Source organism: Oncorhynchus keta, chromosome 35, assembly GCF_023373465.1.
Source record: "Oncorhynchus keta strain PuntledgeMale-10-30-2019 chromosome 35, Oket_V2, whole genome shotgun sequence".
In the NCBI taxonomy this organism is placed as follows: domain Eukaryota; kingdom Metazoa; phylum Chordata; class Actinopteri; order Salmoniformes; family Salmonidae; genus Oncorhynchus; species Oncorhynchus keta.
In genome coordinates, this window is record NC_068455.1 from 36,742,884 (window position 1) to 36,766,753 (window position 23,870).

Below are 23,870 nucleotides of genomic sequence, written 5' to 3' on the forward strand. Positions count from 1 at the left end.
CAACTTTAACGTTTGCGGACCGCCATTACATCATAGAAGAACAAGAATAATAAGATTTATCTTTGTTTTAACGTTTATTCAGTGCCATACCATGGCGTCGATTGAGGCTTGGTTTATGGACGATTCTGACGAAGATCATAGGATGCCACATAAACTAAATCCAAACGAACCCGTCTCTTTGAAGGAGTTAGAAAATATTGGGGTTTTCTACTGGAAGGTAGTTAGCTAACTAGCGAGCAAGGCGGGATAACAACTTGGTAACTTCAGTTATCAAGGAAAAGTTGTCAACGTTTAGCTGGTTAGGTTATCTACTTCGTTATTTACTGTCATACACGTCTGTGAATGCAATTGTACGGAAACCAATGTGACTGGCTAAATTGGATTGCATAACAGTAGCGGCTGAGTCGCCAGCCTTGTCTCATAGACTAGACGTAACATAGTAAACGTTGTTCCCGGGACGTTCAAATGAGTATATTTTTCGTTTGGTATAGTTACATAAAACGGGTTACTTAGGCCAAAATGAAAATAAGGTGTATGGGTATTCTTATAACGCGAACATCTAGCAATCCAAAGGTTGCATGTTCGAATCTCATCACCGACAGATTTAGCGTTTTAACTAATTTGCAACTACTTAGCATGTAAGCTAACTTTAACCATTTAACCTAACTCGTAACCTAGCTAATGTTAGCCACAATTTTTTTTTTTATGAGACCAGAGACAGACTGGTTGATTCTGTACTGTCCATGTCTTCCAGTTAGATGCTGATATTTATGAAACAGACCCTGCGCTGGAAAAGATCCGTAAAGACAGAGGCTACTCCTACTCCGACATCATCACTATCGACAAGGACAAACTACCTAACTACGAGGACAAGGTAATGCCTGCGTACAGTGACAAGAACACATTTGAGGGTGCTCGGAGTCAGATTACATTTGTTTCACCTGTTATTTTGAACGCCAATATTAGACTTGTTATAATGATACTTTATAAAAGCACATTAATTAAAAGTGTCCTGCCATTTGTGTACTCTTGTCCCAAGCTGAAGATGTTTTTTGAGGAGCACCTTCACCTGGATGATGAGATACGCTACATCCTGGATGGCAGGGCCTACTTTGATGTGAGGGACAGAGAGGACCGCTGGATCCGCATCGCCATGACCAAGGGAGACCTGATCACTCTGCCTGCAGGCATCTACCACAGATTCACTCTGACTGAGACCGTATGGCTCCATTTGTCATTTGGCTGTTTACAACACCTACAGTAAAACTGTCCAACATGGAGGGCATTCGATTATCTGTCCCGGGTTGCCCTGGTAGAAGGCGAAAAGCAATTGCATTAGTTTTGGAACCAGGCTTCCTTCCAGGTGTGAGCCAGGTTCCCCGCTCGTGGCCGATCGTTAAGTGATGTAGGTTAAGTATGTGGAGTAATGAGTAGGTATGTGTTTTCACATGCAGAAGTGATTACTTTTGATAAAAATGCTATATCTACCTTCCTAATGAAAACTTGAACCTATATTTGATGGGGGAACATTTTTTTCTGAATGAAGCACCATGCTGCCTTGTTGACAACAAGACTAAGCGGTGCAGATTACTGTTCCAATTGAGAAGGGCCCTGATCCCTCATCACTTATGCTTTTTCACGTCACGGACCACAGACCGGTACTCAGCATCATCGAATCCGCCCAGTGTTTCAAACAGGACATTATTTGTCTTTTTACCTAAACATGCAAACACTATCTGATTAGAATTTATAGCAGGCAGTGCAGTGCACTGGAATGACATTCACTCTCATGGGATGGGTGGCTCCCTCACTGCTTTTTCCTGTTGATATCACTGGCCATACAGTGCCTTCAGAAAGCATTCATACCCCCTTGACTTATGTTTTTGTTACTGCTTGAATTCCAAATGGATTAAATATTCTTTTTCCTCACCCATCTACACATAATACCCCATAATGACAAATTGAAAACATGTTTTAAGAAATATTTGCACATTTCTTAAATAAAGTACAAAAATATCTTATTTACATAAGTATTCAATAAATGTTAGAATCACCTTTGGCAACAATTACAGCTGTGAGTCTAAGTCTTAAGAGCTTTACACACCTGGATTGGACAATATTTGTACGTTATTCTTAAAAAATGATTCAAGCTCTGCCAAGTTAGCAGGAACATTCAATGTCGTCTTGGTAAGCAACTCCAGTGTTGATTTGGCCTTAGGTTATTGTCCTGCTGAAAGGTGAGTTTTGTCTCCCAGTGTCTGTTGGAAAGCAGACTCAACCAGGTTTTCCACTAGGATTTTGCCTGTACTTAGCTCTCTTCCATTTCTTTGTATCCTAAAAAAACTCCCTAGTCCTTGTCCATGACAAGCATACCCATAACATGATGCAGCCACCACCATGTTTGAAAATATGAAGTGGTACTTAGTAATGTTGGATTTGCCCTAAACATAACTTTGTCCTGAATACAAAGCATTAATTTCTTTGCCACATTTTTAGCTGTTTTTCTTTAGTGCCTTATTGCAAACAAATATTTGTATTCCTTACAGGCTTCCTTCCTCCTTTTCACTCTGTCATTTAGGTTAATATTGTGGAGTAACTACAATGTTGTTGATACATCCTCAGTTCTCTTACCACAGACATTAAGCTCTAACTGTTTTAAAGTCACCATTGGCTTTAAGTCATGATGAAATCCTTGAGCGGTTTCCTTCCTCTCCGGCAACTGAGATAGGAAGGACGCCTGTGTCTTTGTGGTGACTTGGTGTATTGATACACCATCCAAAGTATAATAACTTCACCATGCTCAAAGGGATATTTAATATCTGCTTTTTTTACATGTATGTTTTACCCATCTACCAATAGGTGCCCTTTGAAAGGCATTGGAACACCTCCCTGGTCTTGTGGTTGAATCTGTTTGAAATTCCCTGCTTGACTGAGGGACCTTACAATTATCTGTATGTGTGGGGTACAGAGATGAGGTAGTCATTGGAAAGTCATGTAAAACACTTGCACATTGAGTCCATGCAACTTCTGACTTATGCATTTTTACTGCTGAACTTTATTTAGGCTTGCCATAAAAGGGGTTGAATACTTAGACTCAAGCTTTTTGTTTAATTAATTTGTAAATGATAGAAACAATGGAATTTACATTATGGGGTATTGTGTGTAGGCCTGTGACACTCTGTGGAAAAAGTTGAGGGGTGTGTATAATTTCTGAAGGCATTGTAGACCGGTGCACCGCGGCTCAGCTTAATCGAACTCCCTCAATGTCTTCCGTCAGGTCATGTGGTTAGGATAGGATATGCACACACTGCCAGCAGTTGACCTATATGAATATGAGAATGTCTAGGTCTAGAGTCATACTGCATGTCCAAGTCAAAAGTAAGATTTTTACATTTCAAGTAAAATGTTGATTGTTTTTCCTCATGCATTTTACAGAACTACACTCAAGCCATGAGACTGTTCGTGGGGGAGCCTGTATGGAAGGCCTACAATCGTCCAGCAGATGAGTTTATACTCGCCAGAAGTATGTGAGCGCTCTCCAATGTGCTTAAGACGAGCAACAGGTGGTACTGAATGGATGCAGTGTCCATAGAATTACACAATTTCTATGACCAACCAATTTAGTGGAGTTGGATAATCAAAGACTCATGAAAGGCTTTTGTATTATCAGGTATTTCAACTCGTGCAGTGCCTACATTGTAAGCAATTATACTAATTAAAATGCCACTTTCTACAATTCTGTCTGTTGTATTGCACCACTCAAGGTCACATTCTATTTTTGTAACACTAAGTCAGTGAGAATCAAGTCTAGTAAGCTGTTTGTTACCTACGGTGAGCTAAAATGCCAGTAAGCTATCGCATTAAAAAAATCACTCTTCAATCATTTAGTTGTCTTAACTTTTCATTCTTCCAAAGTAATTGATTGTTACAAGTCTGGTCTCAATTAATAACCATTGTAAAAGGTCTACACCATGTTCAGTTTATTTGGATAAACAAGATTCCTTTTCTCACATCCAGAGCAATACAGTACACTTCAAACACCACAACATGTAAACAAACAGTTATACTTGAGATCATTAGGATAATTCAATAAGTGATTTAAGTAAATTAACACTTTCCATTAATATATTTTCCCTATGAATAATAATATGTACAGTTGAATTATTCCATATCTACATTACATTCCTTTTGTGGAGAGGGGTGGATCCTGAGACAAGTCAATCATTGACCCTCAAATTCAAAAAGTTACAGAAGACCTTTTAAGTGTGGTTGATTTTACAGGACAAAATAACATGATTTACTCAGGTCTTAATCACACAGGAATACAACATCTCTGCCTTGTCTAAAAACACTACTGTATGTATTCACATGGATATCGTATCAGCATTCACTTGTGAGTTACACAATCATCATCATTTCCATCACTACTAGTATATTATGGGGAGTGGATTTGCCTGCGCTGTGAGGACAGGCAGGGTAATGCCCATGTTGTTTAGTGGAGTGTAATGACACTCAAGCCTAGGTCACACTCCTGATGGCCCCCTGTTCTTGGAAATGTTTTGCTCTAATCTTGTGACCTACAAGGGTCCCATACCTCCATGGATCCCTCTACACCAGTTTGAGGCACTGTGTGTTGAAGCTGTCTCCCTCTCGACAGGCCACTGACTCCAGCAGGGCCTGTTTCTTCTGGGTGGAGCGGGACGACTCCAGCTCGTACATGGTGGTCAGGTTGAAAAGGACGCTCTCGTGGAGGTACAGGGCCGGGTCCTGTTGCACCAGGCCCTCCAGCTGTCTCAGCGACTCCTTCAGACGGCCCAGGTACAACAGGCACACTGCGGCATTGTTATTCGCCTGTAGGGGAGAGGAGAGAGAGGTTATTGGCCCGCAGGAAGAAGAGAGGTCAGAAAGGTCTCAGAAGTGAAGGGAAAGCAGTGGTATTACTCTACTACTGTAGTATCCCTTGATCATGTGTAATATTGTAGAATACAGTATACTGCACACTGTAGTATCCCTCGATCATGTGTAGTACTTACTATATAATTTTGTAGAATACTATACATGGTGGTAACCCTCGACCGTGAAGTGCTTACTATAGAATTTTGTAGTATACTGTAGAATACTATACTTCACACTAGTATAGTTTGATAATGTAGTGCATACTTCAGAATGTTGTAGTATACTGGATAATACTATGTAATACTACAGTATTATCTGCAAAAAAAACTGTAGTAAATCGATGGGTTGGTTGACGACGTCATGTTTCCGATGCACACTCTTCAAATGGATCAGAAGTCCCTGAGTATTTGTGATTCTGGATTGCCAGACAGCTACCAACAATGACAAGAAACTGCCATGTAGGGAATCTTAAGTGACTCGTTTCATCTTGTTCTTGATACCATGTTGACTGATTTCCAGTCAATGCTAATATGGAAAATTCACTAGCCAACCAACAACTGTAACAATGTATTTGAGAGACAAGTGCTCATTGTGCAAATGTATTTGTTTTCAATAAACATTGGAGATGAAATATAGTTTCCATGTTGTCAACGATCTAAGCCAACCTAGTCTTTTTTGGCCCATAGTTGCACACGCGTCATTTTTGTTGCTAAACAACCAACCCGTCTATACTACATTAATGTCAGCAAAAAACCCGTAACCATAGTAATACTACATAAAAAATTAAAAATAATTTTTTTAACATATGCTTCACCCATTCCCCAATTTGTGCCACCCATGAGTGAGAATCCTAATCCAAGTATAGATTGTATATTGTGTTCGCTACAGGTTTTAGAAAAGAGCAGAAGCTCTGAACTATCAGTTCAGACTCGAGTCCTACCTACAGTACCAGTCAAAAGTTTGGACTCATTCCAGAGTTTTTCTTTATTTTTTACAATTTTCTACATTGTATAATAATAGTGAAGACAAACTATGAAATAACACATATGGAATCATGTAGTAACCAAAAAAGTGTTAAACAAATCAAAATATTTTATGAGATTCTTCAAAGTAGCCACCCTTTGCATTCTCTCAACCTGCTTCACGAGGTAGTCACCTGGAATGCATTTAAATTAAGAGGTGTGCCTTGTTAATTTGTGGAATTTCTTTCTGTAATGCATTTGAGACAATTGGTTGTGTTGTGTCAAGGTAGGGATGGTATACAGAAGGTAGCCCTATTTGGTAAAAGACCAAGTCCATATTATGTCAAGAACCACTCAAATAAGCAAAAAAAAAATGACAGTCCATCTTTACTTTAAGACATAAAGGTCAGTCGATCCAGAAAATGTCAAGAACTGCAGATGCAAAAACCAAGTGCCATGATGAAACTGGCTCTCATGAGGACCGCCACAGGAAAGGAATACCCAGAGTTACTTCTGCTGCAGAGAAGTTCATTAGAGTTACCAGCCTCAGAAATTACAGCCCAAATAAATGCTTCAGAGTTCAAGTAAGACCCATCTCAACAATCAACTGTTCAAAGGAGACTGCGTGAATCAGGCCTTCATGGTCGAATTGCTGCAAAGAAACCACTAGTAAAAGGACACCAATAAGAAGAGACTTGCTTGAGCCAAGAAACACAAGCAATGGACATTAGACCGGTGGAAATGTCCAAATTTGAGACCGCCGTGTCTGCGAGACGTAGAGTAGGTGGACAGATGATCTCCGCATGTGGTTCCCACCGTGAAGCATGGAGGAGGTGGTGTGATGGTGCTTTGCTGGTGACACTGTCAGTGATTTATTTAGAATTCAAGGCACACTTAACCAGCATGGCTACCACAGCCTTCTGCAGCGATACGCCATCCCATCGCGTTTTTGGTTGCTACATGATTCCATATGTGTTATTTCATAATTTTGTCATCACTATTCTACAATGTAGAAAATAAAGAAAAACCCTTGCATGAGTTGTGTCCAAACATTTGACCGGTACTATACATGTTATGCAACATTTGCTCTTAGTATTTGCCCAGTAGGTTTCCTCAAGGAGAAAGCCCCCACTTTTATGACAAAGATAAAAACAAATAGTAAATACAGTATATGCTATAGATTTTACTACAGTAAACTTTACTACAGACATGTACATAAACACTGCAATGAATACTAGTACTAATACTGTACTTCCGCAAAAACACTACAGTGAATAAATATAGTAATACCCATATGAAAATATACTGTAGTATGTCGACAGGGGAGAGAACGCAGAAAGGAGTTTTTTGCCTGCAGGGAGAGCAAAGAGGGCAATCTACGACAACTATACGTGATTAAGACTACACATTTTAGAAGATACATCGGAAGTTTTACTAGAAGACTGTAAATAAATGAATGCACGTGTGTAAATAGAGGAGAGGGGACAAAGGCTTGAGAAGAGTAGGACAATAATAATTATTCATCTACAGAGAAGGAGAGGAGAGTCATTTGCCTGAGGAAGAAAGGAGAAGAGCTCTGCACAGAGGAGAGGGAAGAAAGGCGTTATTTGTCTAGGGAGAAGATAATGTTGCCTTAGGGAGAGAGAGGGAGACTGTTTTCTTGCTTGAGGGGAAATATCATGAAGTCGAGGGGTGAGATCTGCCTCAAACTACAGTGCACTCGTTTATTTACAGTCTTCTAGGAAAGTAAAACTTCCGATTGTATCCTATAAAATGTGTTCGGTCTTAATCACGTACGGTTGTCGTAGATTGCGTGATCACCTACCACAGGGTTTTTGGGGTCGATCTTTAGGACCTCTGCGAACGAGGAGTGTGCCTCTGAGTAGTTGTTCTGACTGAGGTAGATGAAGGCCCTGAACCACACAACACACACAGGTCAGCTGGGTTACTACAGAGACCTATCATATGACAAAGTCACTGCAGTGATTCTGTGTGAAGATGTGTCAGTCGGCCAACTGACAGCAATTAACAGCTAATGTGAATCAACACAGTGTGAATGGCACCATTTTGTCTCCTAGCAAAGCATCACAAAGTGACCCCTGTGCCTGCTCACACCCTACAACTGTAAGGGAAGTCTGACAGAAGTACAGATAAATGAATCAGGAAATAGTTTCATTTATGACACACACTGATTCGTACCTATTCATCAAAACGCATGTGTCTGTAGTTCCACTTCCCTTCTCCAGAGAGGCTTTCTCCACATCTAGGAAATACTTCTCGGCTGTTTTGATGTCTCCAATCTGGTCAAAAATAACAATTCAAACCAAAACGCATTATGTTGTGGAAAAAGTAGTTGAAATTGAAAGAGAAAAAGGTGTGTGTGTTCACCTGCAGGAATATGCGTCCTATCCCACTCAGCAGCTGTACTTTCTGCTGAGGCTCGTACTGGACGATGGAGTGATATGTCTCTACAGCCAGAACATAGTCCTAGATAAAGAGAGAGGGAGACAGAAAGAGAGAGGGAGACAGACAGAGTTAGAATTAATCAAGTGTATTGACCATTAGTAGGGAGAGGTGTCCCTGGTCACACCTTGCCCCAGCCATGGCTGTTCTCTACCACACATCACATCGCTCACATGCTGACTGAACTGCTGAGCATGGCTGCTATGTATCTGGGAATGGGAGAGAGGTCAGTGAGTTGGTGCAGTGTGTGTGTGTTTACATTCATGCTACCACCAGCAGATGGCGCTGTGTCTCTTTCTATGGTCCTATGTACAGAACGACTCCCCACTTTCTCTCTCTCCCGCTTTCTCCATCTCCCACTAACAAAGAATCCAATCAGAGTGATCCTATGGGATATTACTGGGAAGCCTGTGGTCTGCCATCATACATCTACAGACCAACACAAACAACATTTTACATACAACTGTCACTAGGAAAGAACAAGCAACATTGTTAGAAAGCATTCTCTAGTAAAGTATAGAGCCCTCAAACTCAACTTTGAACCTCAACGCCAGTTCTACTGCATTTTCTCATTGTTCCCCTCTAATCAGGGACTGATTTAGACCTGGGACACCAGGTGGGTGCAATTAATTATCAGGTAGAACAGACAAACAGGAGGCTCCGGACCTCGTAGAGTAAGAGTTGAATAACCCTGGTATAGAGGGCCATTAAACATGATGAATGCCGTCTTCATCGAAGGAACTTGTCAAATGTATTGTGGGTGTCAGGTGAACACTGTGTCACTATGCATCTGCCAATTACATTGCGACTCCAAGCCATGATAGTCAGATCATCCAGAATGGTGGTTCTGTTACACGATAGCTTTGTGTTTCACTGTTCCCTCATTTGGTCTAGACTCTGGGTGGACAGACAGTGTCTTGGTGCAGGATATGCTCAGGCTAGCGTCCGCCTGGCTGTTCCACTGTCAGCATGGGTCTCTAGACAGAGTTCTGGACTGAGGGGAAGGCAGAATGAAGAGGACCGAACCAGACAAACGGCATATCTCCTTATATAATGAAACACACACACCCGACAAGACCTCCAACACGTTTACTCACTATGCACCAAAACAATGCTGTTAAATCCAATAAGCCTTTATTAGCCATTGTGTGTGTGTGTGTGTGTGTGTGTGTACGTGGCTTGCTAGTTGTTATCCATTCCTCCGCTAGCTTCCTGACAGCCATTGACGGGCATGTGTGTGAATATGTGACTGGGCAAGTACGTCAATGAATGTGTGTGTTACAGTTGGTGTGTGTGTGTGCGCATACACCCACAAGGCACTCTGGTAGCTCTGTGCTGCCGTTATAATCCCTCCCCCACCCACACACACACACGCGGAACACATACCTTCATCATGAGCAGACAGTTCGCCATGGCGTACATGACCCGACTCAGACGAGACTTCCACAGCTGAAGAGATGCTGCAACAAAGGAGGACACATTGGTTTCATTTCAGACCTGTTGATTTATTTACCGGGACAATTTTAGCATTGTGGGACCAATTGAATCAACATTTCACTGTACAAAAACAGAGTTGAATATAACACACAACAGAAGCACGAGAGAGAGCAAATTCAGCACCTCCTTCCCTTTCTCTCCCATCTCTCTATCCAACTACCCCCTCCCCTCATCACACTAGTATTCCCATCACCATCATCGTTTGTCTGAGAAGGGAGGGAAGACGCTGCAACTCCCTCTCCCACACACTGACTCTTTCTATCCTCAGGCTGATTGTATAGGCTGTCAGTGGGCTTGTTTGCGCTCAGCTGCAGCAAGATGTGTTCTCATATGCGTGAATGTGTATGGACTGGATTGTGTGTACAGTCATATTGTGTGTGTGTGTGTGTGTTCTGCTGACTGAGGCCATCACTCAGTGGGGGTCTATTGAGATGTGCTAGTCTTTGTTATTGAGTGCGTAGGAAGAGAAGCAGAGAGAGAGACTGACAAAGGAGTGAGGTGCAACTACCAGATCCCTCTGCATCTGAACAGTATGACGAACCAATTATTGAAAAGTTGGCCATGTCTTATGTATTGATTGCTTTCTCACGACTTCAAACCAACTGTCTCAATGGTCTATGCCCATTTAATAAGTTCCTTTAATATACGACAAACAGCAAAATAGTGGCTTCACTGGGAAGAGGATGGCGGAGGTTGAATAACACTGGGTATAGAGTGTGGGGTTTACGCCACTCTCTCAGATAGTGTGGGACAGGTGGGGACGAGACACTGTTCTGTACTGCACCTTGTCTGTTCTCCTGGGTGAGGTTGATCATGCTGCCGTCCTCAGCCAAGCCCTGCTCAAGGTTATCCAGGATCTATCAGGAGAGACAGTGTTTCATAAAAGGGGACACGTTGTAAACAAGGTAGTCATTCTTTTTCAACCCATTACTGACTTTATTGGAAGAAAACAAAAGCGAGGGAGGACACGAGAGAAAGTTGGTGTGTGAACTCACGGTCTGACAGACGGTCCTCATGCTGTGTAGTCTGTCCAGAGACTCCTGTGGTTTCCCCAGGTACTGAGGCAGCTCTGCATGCAGCACCCGCATCGAGAACGGAACCATGGAGCCTGAAAGAACGAGAGAGAGAATCTTCACACATATGTCATTCACAAACTCCCACAGACGTACAGATGGTGTTGAGAAACGTGTGCTGCAAAGCAGGAAGCCTCCTCTCTCTCTTTATCCAACACTCTCTTCCTCCAGCTCTCTTCCTCTCGCCCCTCTCTCCTGAGGAACGAAGGCCCTACCTAGAGGTGAGCAGTGAGTCATGTGCCTGAGCTTTGAGCCTTTGATCTCTGGCTCTTTGATAGCTACAGAGGAAGCACCGTCTCGGGCTGTCTGTCGCTGTCTGTGTAGAGATTCTCTGGTTATCAGCAGCACCCATGAAAACACCCACGACTCCTATCTACAGCTTTACAGTGACGTCACAGAGAGAACAGCCATGTTCGGGAGTACTAAGGGTCAGGGGTTAAACACATTTCACCCTGTTGACCTAAGGAAACATCGGACTTGTCGGCTTCGTGTAGAAAGAGTGAACTAAATGAAAGTACATCCCATCATTTAGTGAAACTATGACTTGTTGATGCAGATAGAAAATAAAACTATTCAAGTTTCCTTTAAAAAAACATTAAACTTTTCCCTCTCACTTTGTAAACAAATGAATAACCGATTCTGGTTTTTTTAAACAGTATATCCCTGCTGGTTGTTTGAGAGGATATGCTTGGCGCTCGCTAATGTTCCTTCTAAGAGTTAGATCATGGATAATAGATATTGGATGGGGGCAGCAGACCTTCAGATGTCAATCTTTGATGCCAGGCAGGAAACTGTTGCCAGTATCTGTAGCCACCTAGGGCAGCACAAAGCATTTAATATTGAGGAATGGAAATTCAATCTGCTCTCCCCTTGGACTGCTGTGTGGTGTCGCTTCAAGCGTTCACCTCGGTTCTCTCGCTGTCTGTGTGTCCGCGGCCATGACTCTACAGCGATTGCCTCTACTATAGTAGACCCTAGGGCTGTAAAGACTAAAGCTATGGCACTACATCAGAGAGCTGCTCATGCAGAGTTCAAAGGGAAAAACTACAGTGGCTGTGAAATAAAGTGTTGTCTTTGGTTGTTAGCAGGGCTGGGGATTTCTATGGTTTGATCAGGGGGGTCAGAGCGTTTGGTTAGTATTTAAGTATAGATGGTGTGTACCTCTCCTCCCAGGGTATACGGTAGGATAGTATTCATAGTAGAGGTCAGGTTGGTCCAGGTTTCCAAACGGCTCCAGTTCCATCTCAGCGTTCTGGAACAGGCTCAGCTTGGTGAGCAGGGCCAGGCGAACAAACCACAGCTGCAACAACACACACTCCTGTCATCCTAGCCTGTCCCCACCCCCACCCACCCACTCTGTGGGTGTGTGTGTGTCAGCCCACTCCTGTCATCCTAGCCTGTCCCCACCCCCACCCACTCTGTGGGTGTGTGTGTGTCAGCCCACTCCTGTCATCCTAGCCTGTCCCCACCCCCACCCACTCTGTGGGTGTGTGTGTGTCAGCCCACTCCTGTCATCCTAGCCTGTCCCCACCCCCACCCCACCCACTCTGTGGGTGTGTGTGTGTCAACCCACTCTTGTCATCCTGAGTCTAATTCATGCAGGCAGCTCCTGGCTTTCACCCCCATCCTCTCCTCTACCACACACACACGTTCGTCTTACCTCTATTCCCCAGACACACTGTACCGACCCTTAGCTACATACATGATAAGCGTCTGCTAAATGGCATATATTATTATTATTATTATTATGATCAGATACGGGACTTACTCACATAAACCACTCTCACACATACAGGCATGTGCACCAGCATTGCCAAAGACAAACAAACATTTACAGACAGACACACAGGTACCTGTAGTGAGTCAGTGTTGTGGCTGGAGGGCTGGCCAGCCTTACCGTAGCCCTGACCATGAGCTGTCAGCAGTCTGCCTGTCAGGTCCACCGCAGCACGCCAGTTCTTCGTGCTCTACAGGGACAGAAGAGCCGTTACAACAAAACCAACAGACAAGGTGAGAGGATAGGCACACACACACACACACACACACACACACACACACACACACACACACACACACACACACACACACACACACACACACACACACACACACACACACACACACACACACACACACACACACACACACACACACGACAGGGTGACCGCTAAATTGAACCAACCAGAGATGCCAACCATAGCATTGTCAAGTGAGTTTATGACTGGTGGTATTAGTGGTAAGGAGCCAGGGCAGCCAAAGACAGGGGACAGAGGGGCATAAGAGGGTGTGTGGAGTCGAGCCTCCCAATCAGTAAGGATGACAAGGTCAGCCCAGAGATTGGGTTTTCACTGCACGGCCATTCATCACAGCCAGCCAGCTAATTAGGCAGCAGAGGATTACACATGAAACAGAAGGGGAGGGGGGGGGAGAAAGGAGAATAGAAGAACAGAGAGGAGAGGAATGCAAGCTAGATCTGTTGAGTGAATAGAGGAGGGAGAGCCCAGTCACAACAGACAGCTTTCTTTCTATACTGGAGCACAGGTGGGGTTCCATCATGGGAGATTTCACTGGGTTATCATTAGTTAAACACACCCACGAAGTCCTAATTATGACTAAACCCCACCCATTTCTACAACTTCTCCACTTAAAATTGTATTTTAAACCTAACTGCAGGAACACTGAACCTTATGCCTACATTTTTGTAGCCAATTTGGACTTTTTGGCTGTGTTAATTTGTGATGACAATTTCACTGGGACAATGAAAGACATCCTTTCTCCCCCCTCTCACTCTTCCACACACACACACACTCCCTCCCTCCCTCCCTCCCTCTCCCCCATACCAGTGTCCCTGGTGCCTCTAAATCTTCATTAGGGGGTGAAATGAAGCTGAAAACGAGACATGGAGATGGCCAAAAGCAGCTGCAGCCACTGAGACAGAACCCACGGTAGTCCCCAGGGAATGTGGGGAAAGTTACCTGAGTTTACAACCCTATACTGTACACGCATACACTCGCACGACCCTATACTGTACACGCATACACTCGCACGACCCTATACTGTACACACATACACTCGCACGACCCTATACTGTACACACATACACTCGCACGACCCTATACTGTACACGCATACACTCGCACGACCCTATACTGTACACGCATACACTCGCACGACCCTATACTGTACACACATACACTCGCACGACCCTATACTGTACACACATACACTCGCACAACCCTATACTGTACACACATACACTCCCACGGCCCTTATGAAATCAACCATATCCCACAATGTAGTGGCACCAAGTCGCAAGTAGGCTTGAAAAAGAACGCCACCTGTTGGCTGGGTGGGTGGTCTCCAAAAGGGGTGCCGGTTTAAAATAGGCACAACTTTTCCATAGTCCTGGTAAGAGACTGATAACAACCAGCAGAATACAGGGATAGCCTGCAATTCAAACGTTATTTCACACCCAATACAGGCACACACAACGTCACAGAGGAGGGAACTGTTGGTGATGCAACTAGAAAGCTCCAGAAGTGCTAACAGAGGAGCCTGTAAACAATGGGGTCCACACCTCTGTTCCCTGCACATGGGGTAGGCAGAGTTGAGGGCAGGTAAGCTACTTGTTTCCGGAATTAGATGGCTGTGAGTTAGTGTTCAGGAGAGGGACAGTAAGGGTTTTCAACAAGGGGTCGTTCCATCTCAAAAAGTACAAGAAAGAGGATCGACACCCACCATCTAGATTGTTCCTAAATGTATTCTGTTGTTAGAAACAAAAGATTAGCATTCCTACAACTGATACTCGTTGTTGGGGTGGGTTTGGTGTGGGATCTATGGGTGGCTTTTTACAATCTCATTGCTAGAACAAAAAGTTAGGTACAAATCATATGTGAGGTACTATATTCATTGGATATGATATGAATCCTATAAATTAAAATGGCTCATTTGGGTGCAGTCAATTAGCTTAACTTCTAATGATCAAAATCAAATTATTTCCCAACAAAAATAATGTTGCAGGAATGCTAATCTTCTGTTTCTAACGACAGAAATGATTTCAGAGCCAGAGATGGTGGGTGTCATGGCTTGCTGAAATGGCATGGAATGACCCATCAAGACCAATGTTAGTTAGTGCCATCATGCATACCCAAACACCCAACAGCATCAATAATCCCAGGTGTGAGAAAGGTCTATTAGAAGAGGTGAGAGAGAGAACAGTAGATGAACATGACTAATACACTGAACAAAAATTTAAAAACGCAACACGCAAAAACGTCAAAGATTTTTACCGAGTTACAGTTCATAGAAGGAAATCAGTTCATTGAAATAAATGCATTAGGCTCTAATCTATGGATTTCACATGACTGGGAATGCAGATATGCTCCCCAACAGGGATGTAAACAATTTTATTTTGTGTGTATGGAACATTTCTGGGATCTTTTATTTCAGCACATGACACATGGGACCAACAACTTTACATGCTGTGTTAATATATGTTTTCAGTATAAATTTACCTCCGCTCATATTACTCTGCAATAAGAGCCAATCGGATCCTCCTAAATCAAGTGAGGATGCATTAAGACAGAGAAGTTGCTGATTATATTGAGTGATATTTAATGAGGAAATGCGGGTGAACGCAGAAAGTGTACTGAGCAGGGCCACAGTGCAGGCCTAAATGAAAACTCCTGTCTCTCACACTGGGGAAGGAAGTGGATTAGCCACAGTTTGCATGCATAGTGTTCACGCACAGCCACCGGGGAGGCAGGGGTATGAGCTTCCTTTCAGCTCATCCCTTTTTATTCACCTGATTAAAAAAATAAGGTTCAACAGAAGCCCTTGTGAGTACTACAGACGCGTGGCGTGCACACACGCACACACACAGCTGGGGGAGAGAGAACCAATAGGATTACAAGCCAGCTAGTGTCTGCTTGACTAGCCACAGTTCTGACGGGGCAACAGCGAGAGACTCCAGAGCCAGTAAAACCAATCAGGCCTTGGGCCCCCGCCAGGGAGCTCCATCCCCACCCCATAATAGGAGAAGAACAGAGAGACTTCACTACAGCCTACTACTTCAATAGAATACCACTGGATTCCCTACTCATACAAAACACACAGAAACAAACAGCTGTGTTTGCAATTAGCAGCGTCACGGGTTTAAAAGGGGCGAGGATTCTTAAATTGTGTTGAAGATCACAAGTTTGAGAGATTTTCCTTTTGTGAAGTAGAAACTCCCTGAAGCGAAGCTCACTGCACACCCACTGCCAGGGTTCTCGTGAGACGCCAGCCTCCAGCCAAACACAGTAGAAAGGCTACTCGCCCTGCTCTGCCTAACAAACTAAAGCTCCTGTGCCACTTCAATTTAGCCCCAGAATTTTGAATGAATAGAGGGGAGAGACAAAAGAAAGGTAGTATGCAAAACACACTAGCATCTCTAAGGCCTTGCTAGTGGCTAACTTGTCTTTGATGGTTTGGTGAAGGGCTGTAAGGCTCTGTATCAGTGGCCCTGAGTGCCAGTCCAGGGCTTTGCCTCCAGGCCAAGAGGATGGACTGACTGGCTGACTGTTCTAAAGACCACCGTAGTTTCTGTTTGAAGGGATCCAGACATCTATAGCCCTGGGACAATGGTATAGATCACATGACTGATATGAAGGCATTTTGAAGTAACTCGTTTAGTAGGGATCGCTATAGCAACTCTGTATGACCCTGTAATGGCTGTCTCTGGGACAGTTCTGAACAGCTTTCCTTTGGGTGACCGTGTTTGATGACGTTGTCCACAGATGGATTTAAAGGCCTCATTCTCCCTTTACAAAACTCAGTACCTAGCTGTAGCTACATTGCCTCGCTCTGTGCTTATGCCCAGGACCAGTGCTGAAGAGCACTGACTGCCATAGCATAGGACAAACAGCTGACACAGCTAGTCCAGATCTCAACGTTGTAAATGGTTGAGGTAATGACAACTCTGCTGCACACCTCCAGGTAGCTACTGTATAATGCAGGTCATTGTGGTTACAGATGAGAGGGAGCGTCAAGGCCAAGGCTGACCCAGCCAAGGTGGGAGGAAGGTGGGGATGATGCTAATCATACCTCCCCTCCCCTTCCTCCACTGGACATATGGCCCCGGCACAGACGGGCCTGGCCCCAGGCCCAGACACCAGCACACTAGGGAGAGAGGGAGGTCATCAGCCCCAGAGGAAGAGAGGGATGGAGAGAAGGAAGGAGAGAGGTGGTTAATCAGAGTGACAGATTAACCAGCCCAGGGCCCTGCTGAGAGAGCGGGGACGCTGACCAGCCACAGGGAGAGCGAGGAGACAGGTCACCGGAGGGAGAGAGATGAGAGAAATATAAGCCCTAGGCCAATATGACTATGGGGAGAGGCGGGGGGGGGACAGGTCACCAGAGGGGGGAAGGAGAGGGGCCATGGGTAATGCTGAGCAAGAGGAGGCATTGGCCAGCTGACATTGGCCACAAGAGACAAGAGACGGGTCATAACACAAGCCTCAGAGGAAATGAGGAAGGGACGAGAGAGAGGGAAGAAAGAGAGAGAAAAAAATAAAGTCCCTGAGCCCTGCTGAGCAAGAGGGGAAATGCTGACGGGCCGACTCAGGGGAGAGGACAGACAGGTCACTAGCTCTCAAAGGAAGGGTAGAGAGAGGGATGGGAGGGAGAGAGAGACATCCTGAGGGATAGAGGACAGTTAACCAAGCAAAGAGAAAGAGGATCTGGCTCTCCCTCTACAACACCAACATTCAACAGGGTTTGGGTCAGTCCTATTTCAAGTCAAAGTGTGGAGCTATGATATTTGGACTCAGTTACTGTATGTTCAGGTGGTGTTAATAATATTATCTGAGCTCGCCTATGAATAATGTTCTCTCAGTGGTGTATATCACCACTGTCTGTCTGTATCAGCGGGGGATGGGGAGAGAGAGCGAGAGAACGCAGCATCTGTTCTCAAAGCCTCGCTCTTCTCCACAGAGGCCGTTTCCTCCTTTTCATCCCTCGCTTCCCCTCCCCTCATCTCTCTTCTTTCCCAGCCTAATAGCTCTCTTCCTCCCTTCCCATCTCTTCTCTCTCGTCCTTCCTCTCCCTCTCCTCTGTTCTTCCCATCCATAATCTCTGTGCTCCTCCCTCCATCTATCTGTGATAGCCAGCGTTTGTGTGTTCTCTCAGAGGGAGTGTGGTGGCAGTGGGTGCAGTCATACTCTGGCACTGCAGCATGAGTCACTGCCAGCTCCCAGCAGCCCCCAGAATCAGGAGGGAGTACACACACACACACACACACACACACAAGCCAGAGGGAAGACTCACACACATCTCTATACAGCCATAGGGCACATCTAATTAGTCACTACAACCCCAAGGTAAACATAGCTCTGTGTGAGCGCACACACACACACCAGGGTTTCTAATAGCCAATAAATAGAATTGGTGCAGGCCAATTGTCTGGGAGAAGAAGGAAAAAAAATCCCATTTCAAGATGCTTTTTAGCCTTTTCATTGATGGAAATACCAGTCGAATACCAGTCGAATACCAGTCGACGTAAATACATTTGACCGGTCATGCTTGTCGTCTATAGATTCATTTGCATAATTTTGTGGAGTGACATTGGTGAGTGTGTATTTTTGTTCATTGTTATGATTCTTATTTATCACACGTTCAGAGCATATAGATAAAGAGCGGGAAATCTGTCAAGACAGCACAAGAGCTTCTGCTGGATTGAACATGTGCTTTAAAGCCAAATCGTTGCACAATTCTAAATGCAACTGCATTGCGTGGCCATGATTAAAAAGAGCTGATATTTTTATTTCTCAACTGGAATTTGAAGCTCACTTCCCATTCACCATTTAAGTGCATAGGCAATGGTAGGCAAGCTAGTTGTTACATCTTTAGATCTCCAATTGTTCAACATTTCTAACGGATATTCTCATATCTGTCATTTTCCCGCTTATTGCATTATGGAACGAACATGAAAATTGGCCCATAACAACATAGCCCTCGGACAATATACATTTTATTAAGCATGACTCAGACAAATGCAAGGACTTTTTCAAGCACTTAAATGTTATTTTCAAGAATCTCAATGTTTTACAATTGTAAAATGTGTATAATTATACATAGGGCATAATATAGAACCCTTCCCTCCCAAGAAACATGCAAAAGTAGGCCATTAACACTAACACACACCATGCCAACATACACCAAGTGAATGAAGAAACAGACCACCCAACTGTCTCAAATTCGGTGTAATCAATCATAACTATTGATCAGTGTCAGGTTGATAGGCTGGGCCGGCTGGAGCTGTGAGGGCCACAGTGGAGGAGCAAAACCCATTGACATTTCAACAGACCTGCCTCACTCACAATGTGTGTGTGTGTGTGTGTGTGTGTGTGTGTGTGTGTGTGTGTGTGTGTGTGTGTGTGTGTGTGTGTGTGTGTGTGTGTGTGTGTGTGTGTGTGTGTGTGTGTGTGTGTGTGTGTGTGTGTGTGTGTGTGTGTGTGTGTGTGTGTGTGTGTGTGTGTGTGTGTGTGTGTGTGTGTGTGTGTATTCCTGGAGGACCGCAGCCAGGTGGGTGTGTGAGCAGAAGGCTTTGAAATATGCAAACAGCTCCCATGCATTAGACATCAGCACAGCAGGAGAGAGAACTCGAAGCCTGGAGGATCGATCTCCCTCCCTCCCTCCCTCCCTCCCTCCCTCCCTCCCTCCGCTACAGTGCATACGCTTTAAATACCAAGTGCAGGTCAGGGGCATTTGCTAAAACAGGGGAAGGGGAGGAAAGAGGAGAATGAGGTCATGGAGGAGGAGAGGTCACTATGCAGACTAATTGACATGCTTTATGGAGGGATAGGGGAGTCAGGTGAACCAGAGAAATTGTAGGCAGTTTTATGGGGCTGTGCTATTAACAACCATTCAATGAGGGAGGTGAGGCATACTCTAGGTAGTCATCATAGAATGTCACAAGCGTATCTGCTACATACAAACAGCAATTTACGCTGTCTTCACTCACTGAATAAGTAGAAGTGCAAGCGCTTTCTGTGCATCCTAGTTCTTTCAAATTTAGGGGAATGCAAAGGCGTATTATTATATATATTTTTAAGTGTGGGTAAACCAAGCTGCCATGAAAGTCGTTTGCAACAAGGCTGTTACATATAGATGTATAAAATACCTGTTCACACAAACACATTAACATGCACGCACAGTGACTCACAATGAGTTGTTTGAGGCCCAGGAAGGACTGTTCTACAGAGTTCGCTGTAAGGACCTGCCTCTTCATAGCCGCCTGCTCCCCCATTAAACGCACCATCAGATCCTTCACAGCATCACCCTGAAACGCACACACAGAACTGGTCAGTGGTCACAATCAGTTAGGGCCAGGAGAAAATGACTAGATCTCAACATGTATGGAACCCCAGCTCTATGGGCAAATGGCAATCTAACCCACCTGCAGGTTGTCAAACTTGAGTCCGGGCATGGCCAGTCTCTCCCTCTCCACAAACACCTGGCTGTAGTGCTGCGTTGCCATGGAGATCAGCACCTTCCTGGTCTCCTCAGAAGGCAGCCAGGCATCGTACCTCTTATCAGCCTCACTCATGTTCAGTGCCGTGGCAAACGGGTCATCTCCACCCGAGAACACAGCCTGCAGCTGGGTGAAGGGCTGAGGAGGGGCTGTGGCCGGGGCTGGCTCTACTGGAGCCTGTTGAAGAGGCCTGGGGGTGGCTTCAGTCTGGGTAGGCCCAATGAAGGAGCTAGGGGTGAGGATGCAGGACTCCGTAAGCCCAGAGGTGGACAGAGAGGACCCAGAGGAAGCACAGAGCTGGCGTTCGGGTGGGGCGGCTGACTTTGGGGACTCTGCGTTGGGGTTGCTGATAGAGATGAAGGAGGAAGTAGTGAAGGAGTCAAAGAAGTCAGTAGCCGGGTTGACATGGCCACTGTCAGAGAAAAACTTGCTGAGGCTGGGGCTGGGCTGGCAGACCAGGGGAGCCAGTTGACTGGGGGTAATCTCTGTGCTCCCCCCGGTGCCACTACTGAAGCTGGGAGATTTAATGAGGGTAGGCTGGAAGCCATCCGGCACCAGGGCCTGGGCTTTGGGCTGGCTGCCCTGGCTGAATATGGTGCACACAGGGATGGATTCATCCTTAGATGTGGTCTCTTTGCTGCTAGCTTCTAGGGCTGCTGCCTCAGGCTTGGGGCTGCCTGAGCTGGGGGTGCTGTCCTCTGGGGTTACAGCAGAGACAGAGACAGTGATAACGTCCTGGTCATCAGTGGTTAGCTTCTGTTTCACATTCTCCAATGGTTCCTCAGGACTAGAGGCTACTGGACTTGTCTGCATCATCGCTGCCTCTATCTTGATCTCAGTAGTGTCTTGTCCAATCAGATCATCCATTTTCTCCTCCACCTCCTCCTCTTCCTCCACTAAGGTTTCTTTAACCACTGCTGCTGCTGGCTCCTCCTCCCTCTCCTCAAACTGCTCCAGCAGGTTGTCCATGGGAACCACATCATCCTCCTCACTGTTGTTGGGGGAGTCAGAGATCATGACACTCTCCATCATCTGGTCATTGAGCTTGTCCATCAGGCTCTCTGAGGGTGTGCTGTGGCTGTCCTCCTCGGGAGTGATGAAGGACTCGCCCCCCAGGTCGATGCTCTCCTCCTGAAAGTGGACATCAGAGGAGGGAAGGAGGGATGGCTGAGGAGAGATAGGGGCTTCACTCTGGCTGGGTTTAACCTCCACTGCCCCTGTGATGTCAAGAGTGACTGGCCTCTGGGCAGGAGTCTCGTTGTTGTCCATGATTCGTTGCCCTGAGGAATAGCATAGCACGGGGAAATAAAGTAGATCCATATAAAAAAAATTACATGGATTTGTAAGTATGTGCGTTAAAGTATAGGTAATGCATTTGGTATTTCTTAAACTGGGCTATAGCAGAATATTGTTGTGGTTGTTGCGTGATGACGATAGGCTAACTGCTTGGCTAGCTAGCCAGCTATTTAAATAGCTTGTTAAGCTAAGTTAACTGTGCTTCAAATGGCGAAACGGGACATTAGCTAGTTTCATAACAGTATTAATACCAAACACTTGTTTACAGAAATCACATGTAGCGATGCATCAGAATCTCCTGTCAAGCTGTAAACGAATACATGTTAACAAAAAAGGGAGCTTTACGTTACCTTTGCTTAGGAACGATGACAGTTACGGCAATAGTGCGCCTGCGTTAGTTTTCCAGTAAGGGAAATGTACGGTGTCCTAGAGGGTTGAAATTTCATACGCAACTGTCAAATGGGTATTCTTGAAGATTTTACGTATTTTAAAACATAAATATCAGCTTTTTCCAAACATATTTACGGGCATTTACTATACGGTACGTAAGTATTCATTTTTACGTTTGCGGAACTATAATAACGTCCAGTGAGGTGATGGATAACCAGTACAAGCAGCTTATTTGTGAAACCTCAAATTAAACGTTACGCTTTCTATCAATAATCATAAGCTTCCATCAGACGTGGGAAATGGAGGACGATGCACCTGTCATATACGGCCTCGAATTTCAGGTACAGTCAGTTCCATGCATTTGCTTGATAACGTTAATGCGATGTCAGACAACCCCCTAGCTAAGAATTTAACCTCAGTGACAGCTGAGCTGTATTCAATGTATGTCAACATTGTTGCTTTGCAATTATATCATTCATTTTTACAATGTGTCAATTGTATCTATCTTGTTGTTTTGCTTCTCCAGGCTCGTGCACTTACTTCCCAGACAGCTGAATCAGATGCCATTCGATTCCTTGTGGGCACCCAGTCCCTCAAATTTGACAATCAGGTGAGTCAACCTACTACACAGCTGTATATGGGCAATTCCATGGTAATGTTTTTTCACCTTAAAATGTTTGCCAAACAAAAAACAAAGTTCAGCAAACCATACAACTCCATGCACCAGGACTACATGTAAGAATGTATACAGAAATGTTTACAAAAACACATTTCCTGGAAGATCTGTGCAAACGCAAAATTTGGTCATGGATTATCGGTCAAATTTACCTCCGATTGTTGTGACCAGTTTTTCCAAAAACTGTTAAACATCTGCTCCGAATTTATTGAGTTTCAAATATGTCTGCCGAAAACAATTGGGTGTCACCTATGACATAACACCTTGAATAGATTTTAGTTTTTGAACTACAGAAAGTGATGTGTATTCACACCCGGGAACAGAATTGCGGTAACAGAACTGTGTACGACACAGAAATGCATAATTGTGGATATGAACGTCATTCTCTTCATGGTGATTTATCCTAAACGGGTACACAAAGGTTGAAATATGCAATATCCTCCTTTGCATATTTGGGTATTAATCTACACACTGGCAAACAAGACAAAATTTGGTTGGTCCAGACCTGACCAAATCTGAACCAGTCATAGATGTCTATGTTTCACAAGTTTGGACATCAAAGTACAGCACAGTAGAGTACAGAAAAACACAGTACAGTAGAGTTCAGTACAGTACAACACATTAGTGTACTCAACTCTAGTGTGCTCAACTGTGTACTGGCTGTTCCGGACTGTACCAAAAATGAAAAACAATGTCTGTGGACATTAAAATTAAAGACAAGGCAGACTGACCAAATTTCTACTACTTTTCAACTTCGGTTGGTACTCAGTGGGTAAGGAAAGGAGTCTCTCAGAAATCAAAGCCTTTGCTTTCTCATACCTTTTAAGACCTTTTCTGGTAGATGTTTTCTAAGACCTATTTTTCCATCTGTTTGATCAGAAATCAAAGCCTTTACATAGTCCTAATATTTAGGATAGAAAATGTAAAAAGAGGGGGCTCATTGTCAGTAAGAGCTAGGAGAGGTATAGTAACTGGAGAGAGCGAGAGGGAAGGGTTGCCCAGACTGTTTTCATTTTACATTTACGTAATTTAGCAGGCAATCTTATCCAGAGTCACTTACAGTAGTGAGTGCATACATTTATCCTTTTTTTGTACTGTTCCCCCCG

The 23,870-nt window shown here is 44.4% G+C and overlaps 3 protein-coding genes across 5 annotated transcripts in view; 2 read left to right on the forward strand and 1 right to left on the reverse strand.

Moving 5' to 3' along the window:
• On the forward strand, window positions 1-3,883 carry LOC118368457 (acireductone dioxygenase). The gene is made up of 4 exons (XM_035752576.2): window positions 1-217; window positions 755-874; window positions 1,040-1,219; window positions 3,436-3,883. Exons 1-4 carry the CDS (start codon window positions 92-94, stop codon window positions 3,529-3,531), a joined length of 522 nt encoding a protein of 173 aa, XP_035608469.1. The 5' UTR covers window positions 1-91; the 3' UTR covers window positions 3,532-3,883.
• Window positions 3,884-3,965: 82 nt separating this feature from the next.
• Window positions 3,966-22,725, reverse strand: LOC118368455 (trafficking protein particle complex subunit 12). Its single transcript, XM_035752573.2, has 13 exons — window positions 22,629-22,725; window positions 22,049-22,124; window positions 20,328-21,682; window positions 20,094-20,210; window positions 12,745-12,858; window positions 12,053-12,191; window positions 10,814-10,926; window positions 10,603-10,675; window positions 9,708-9,781; window positions 8,247-8,345; window positions 8,058-8,158; window positions 7,684-7,771; window positions 3,966-4,851 (listed from the first exon to the last, which is right to left on the reverse strand). The coding sequence occupies exons 3-13, from the start codon at window positions 21,669-21,671 to the stop codon at window positions 4,609-4,611; spliced, it is 2,505 nt and encodes an 834-aa protein (XP_035608466.2). The 5' UTR covers window positions 21,672-21,682; window positions 22,049-22,124; window positions 22,629-22,725; the 3' UTR covers window positions 3,966-4,608.
• Window positions 22,133-23,870, forward strand: part of LOC118368456 (EARP-interacting protein homolog) — a 72,946-nt gene continuing 71,208 nt past the window's right edge. The window contains exons 1-3 of one of the 3 annotated variants that reach the window (XM_035752574.2): window positions 22,133-22,239; window positions 22,369-22,429; window positions 22,615-22,698. In XM_035752574.2, the coding sequence (XP_035608467.1) occupies window positions 22,388-22,429; window positions 22,615-22,698 (126 nt within the window). In that variant the 5' untranslated portion in view covers window positions 22,133-22,239; window positions 22,369-22,387. The other 2 variants (XM_035752575.2, XM_052496941.1) reach the window with 2 other exon arrangements.

Excerpts from the sequence above, each read along its gene's own strand:
- LOC118368457 (XM_035752576.2), top strand. The coding sequence starts at position 92 with ATGGCGTCGATTGAGGCTTGGTTTATGGACGATTCTGACGAAGATCAT. Across the intron at positions 218-754 it reads TTGGGGTTTTCTACTGGAAG|TTAGATGCTGATATTTATGA; the intron begins GTAGTTAGCTAA and ends CATGTCTTCCAG. Across the intron at positions 875-1,039 it reads TACCTAACTACGAGGACAAG|CTGAAGATGTTTTTTGAGGA; the intron begins GTAATGCCTGCG and ends TCTTGTCCCAAG.
- LOC118368455 (XM_035752573.2), bottom strand. The coding sequence starts at position 21,671 with ATGGACAACAACGAGACTCCTGCCCAGAGGCCAGTCACTCTTGACATC. Across the intron at positions 9,782-10,602 it reads CACCCAGGAGAACAGACAAG|CATCTCTTCAGCTGTGGAAG; the intron begins GTGCAGTACAGA and ends CCTTTGTTGCAG. Across the intron at positions 4,852-7,683 it reads TCGACCCCAAAAACCCTGTG|GCGAATAACAATGCCGCAGT; the intron begins GTAGGTGATCAC and ends TCTCCCCTACAG.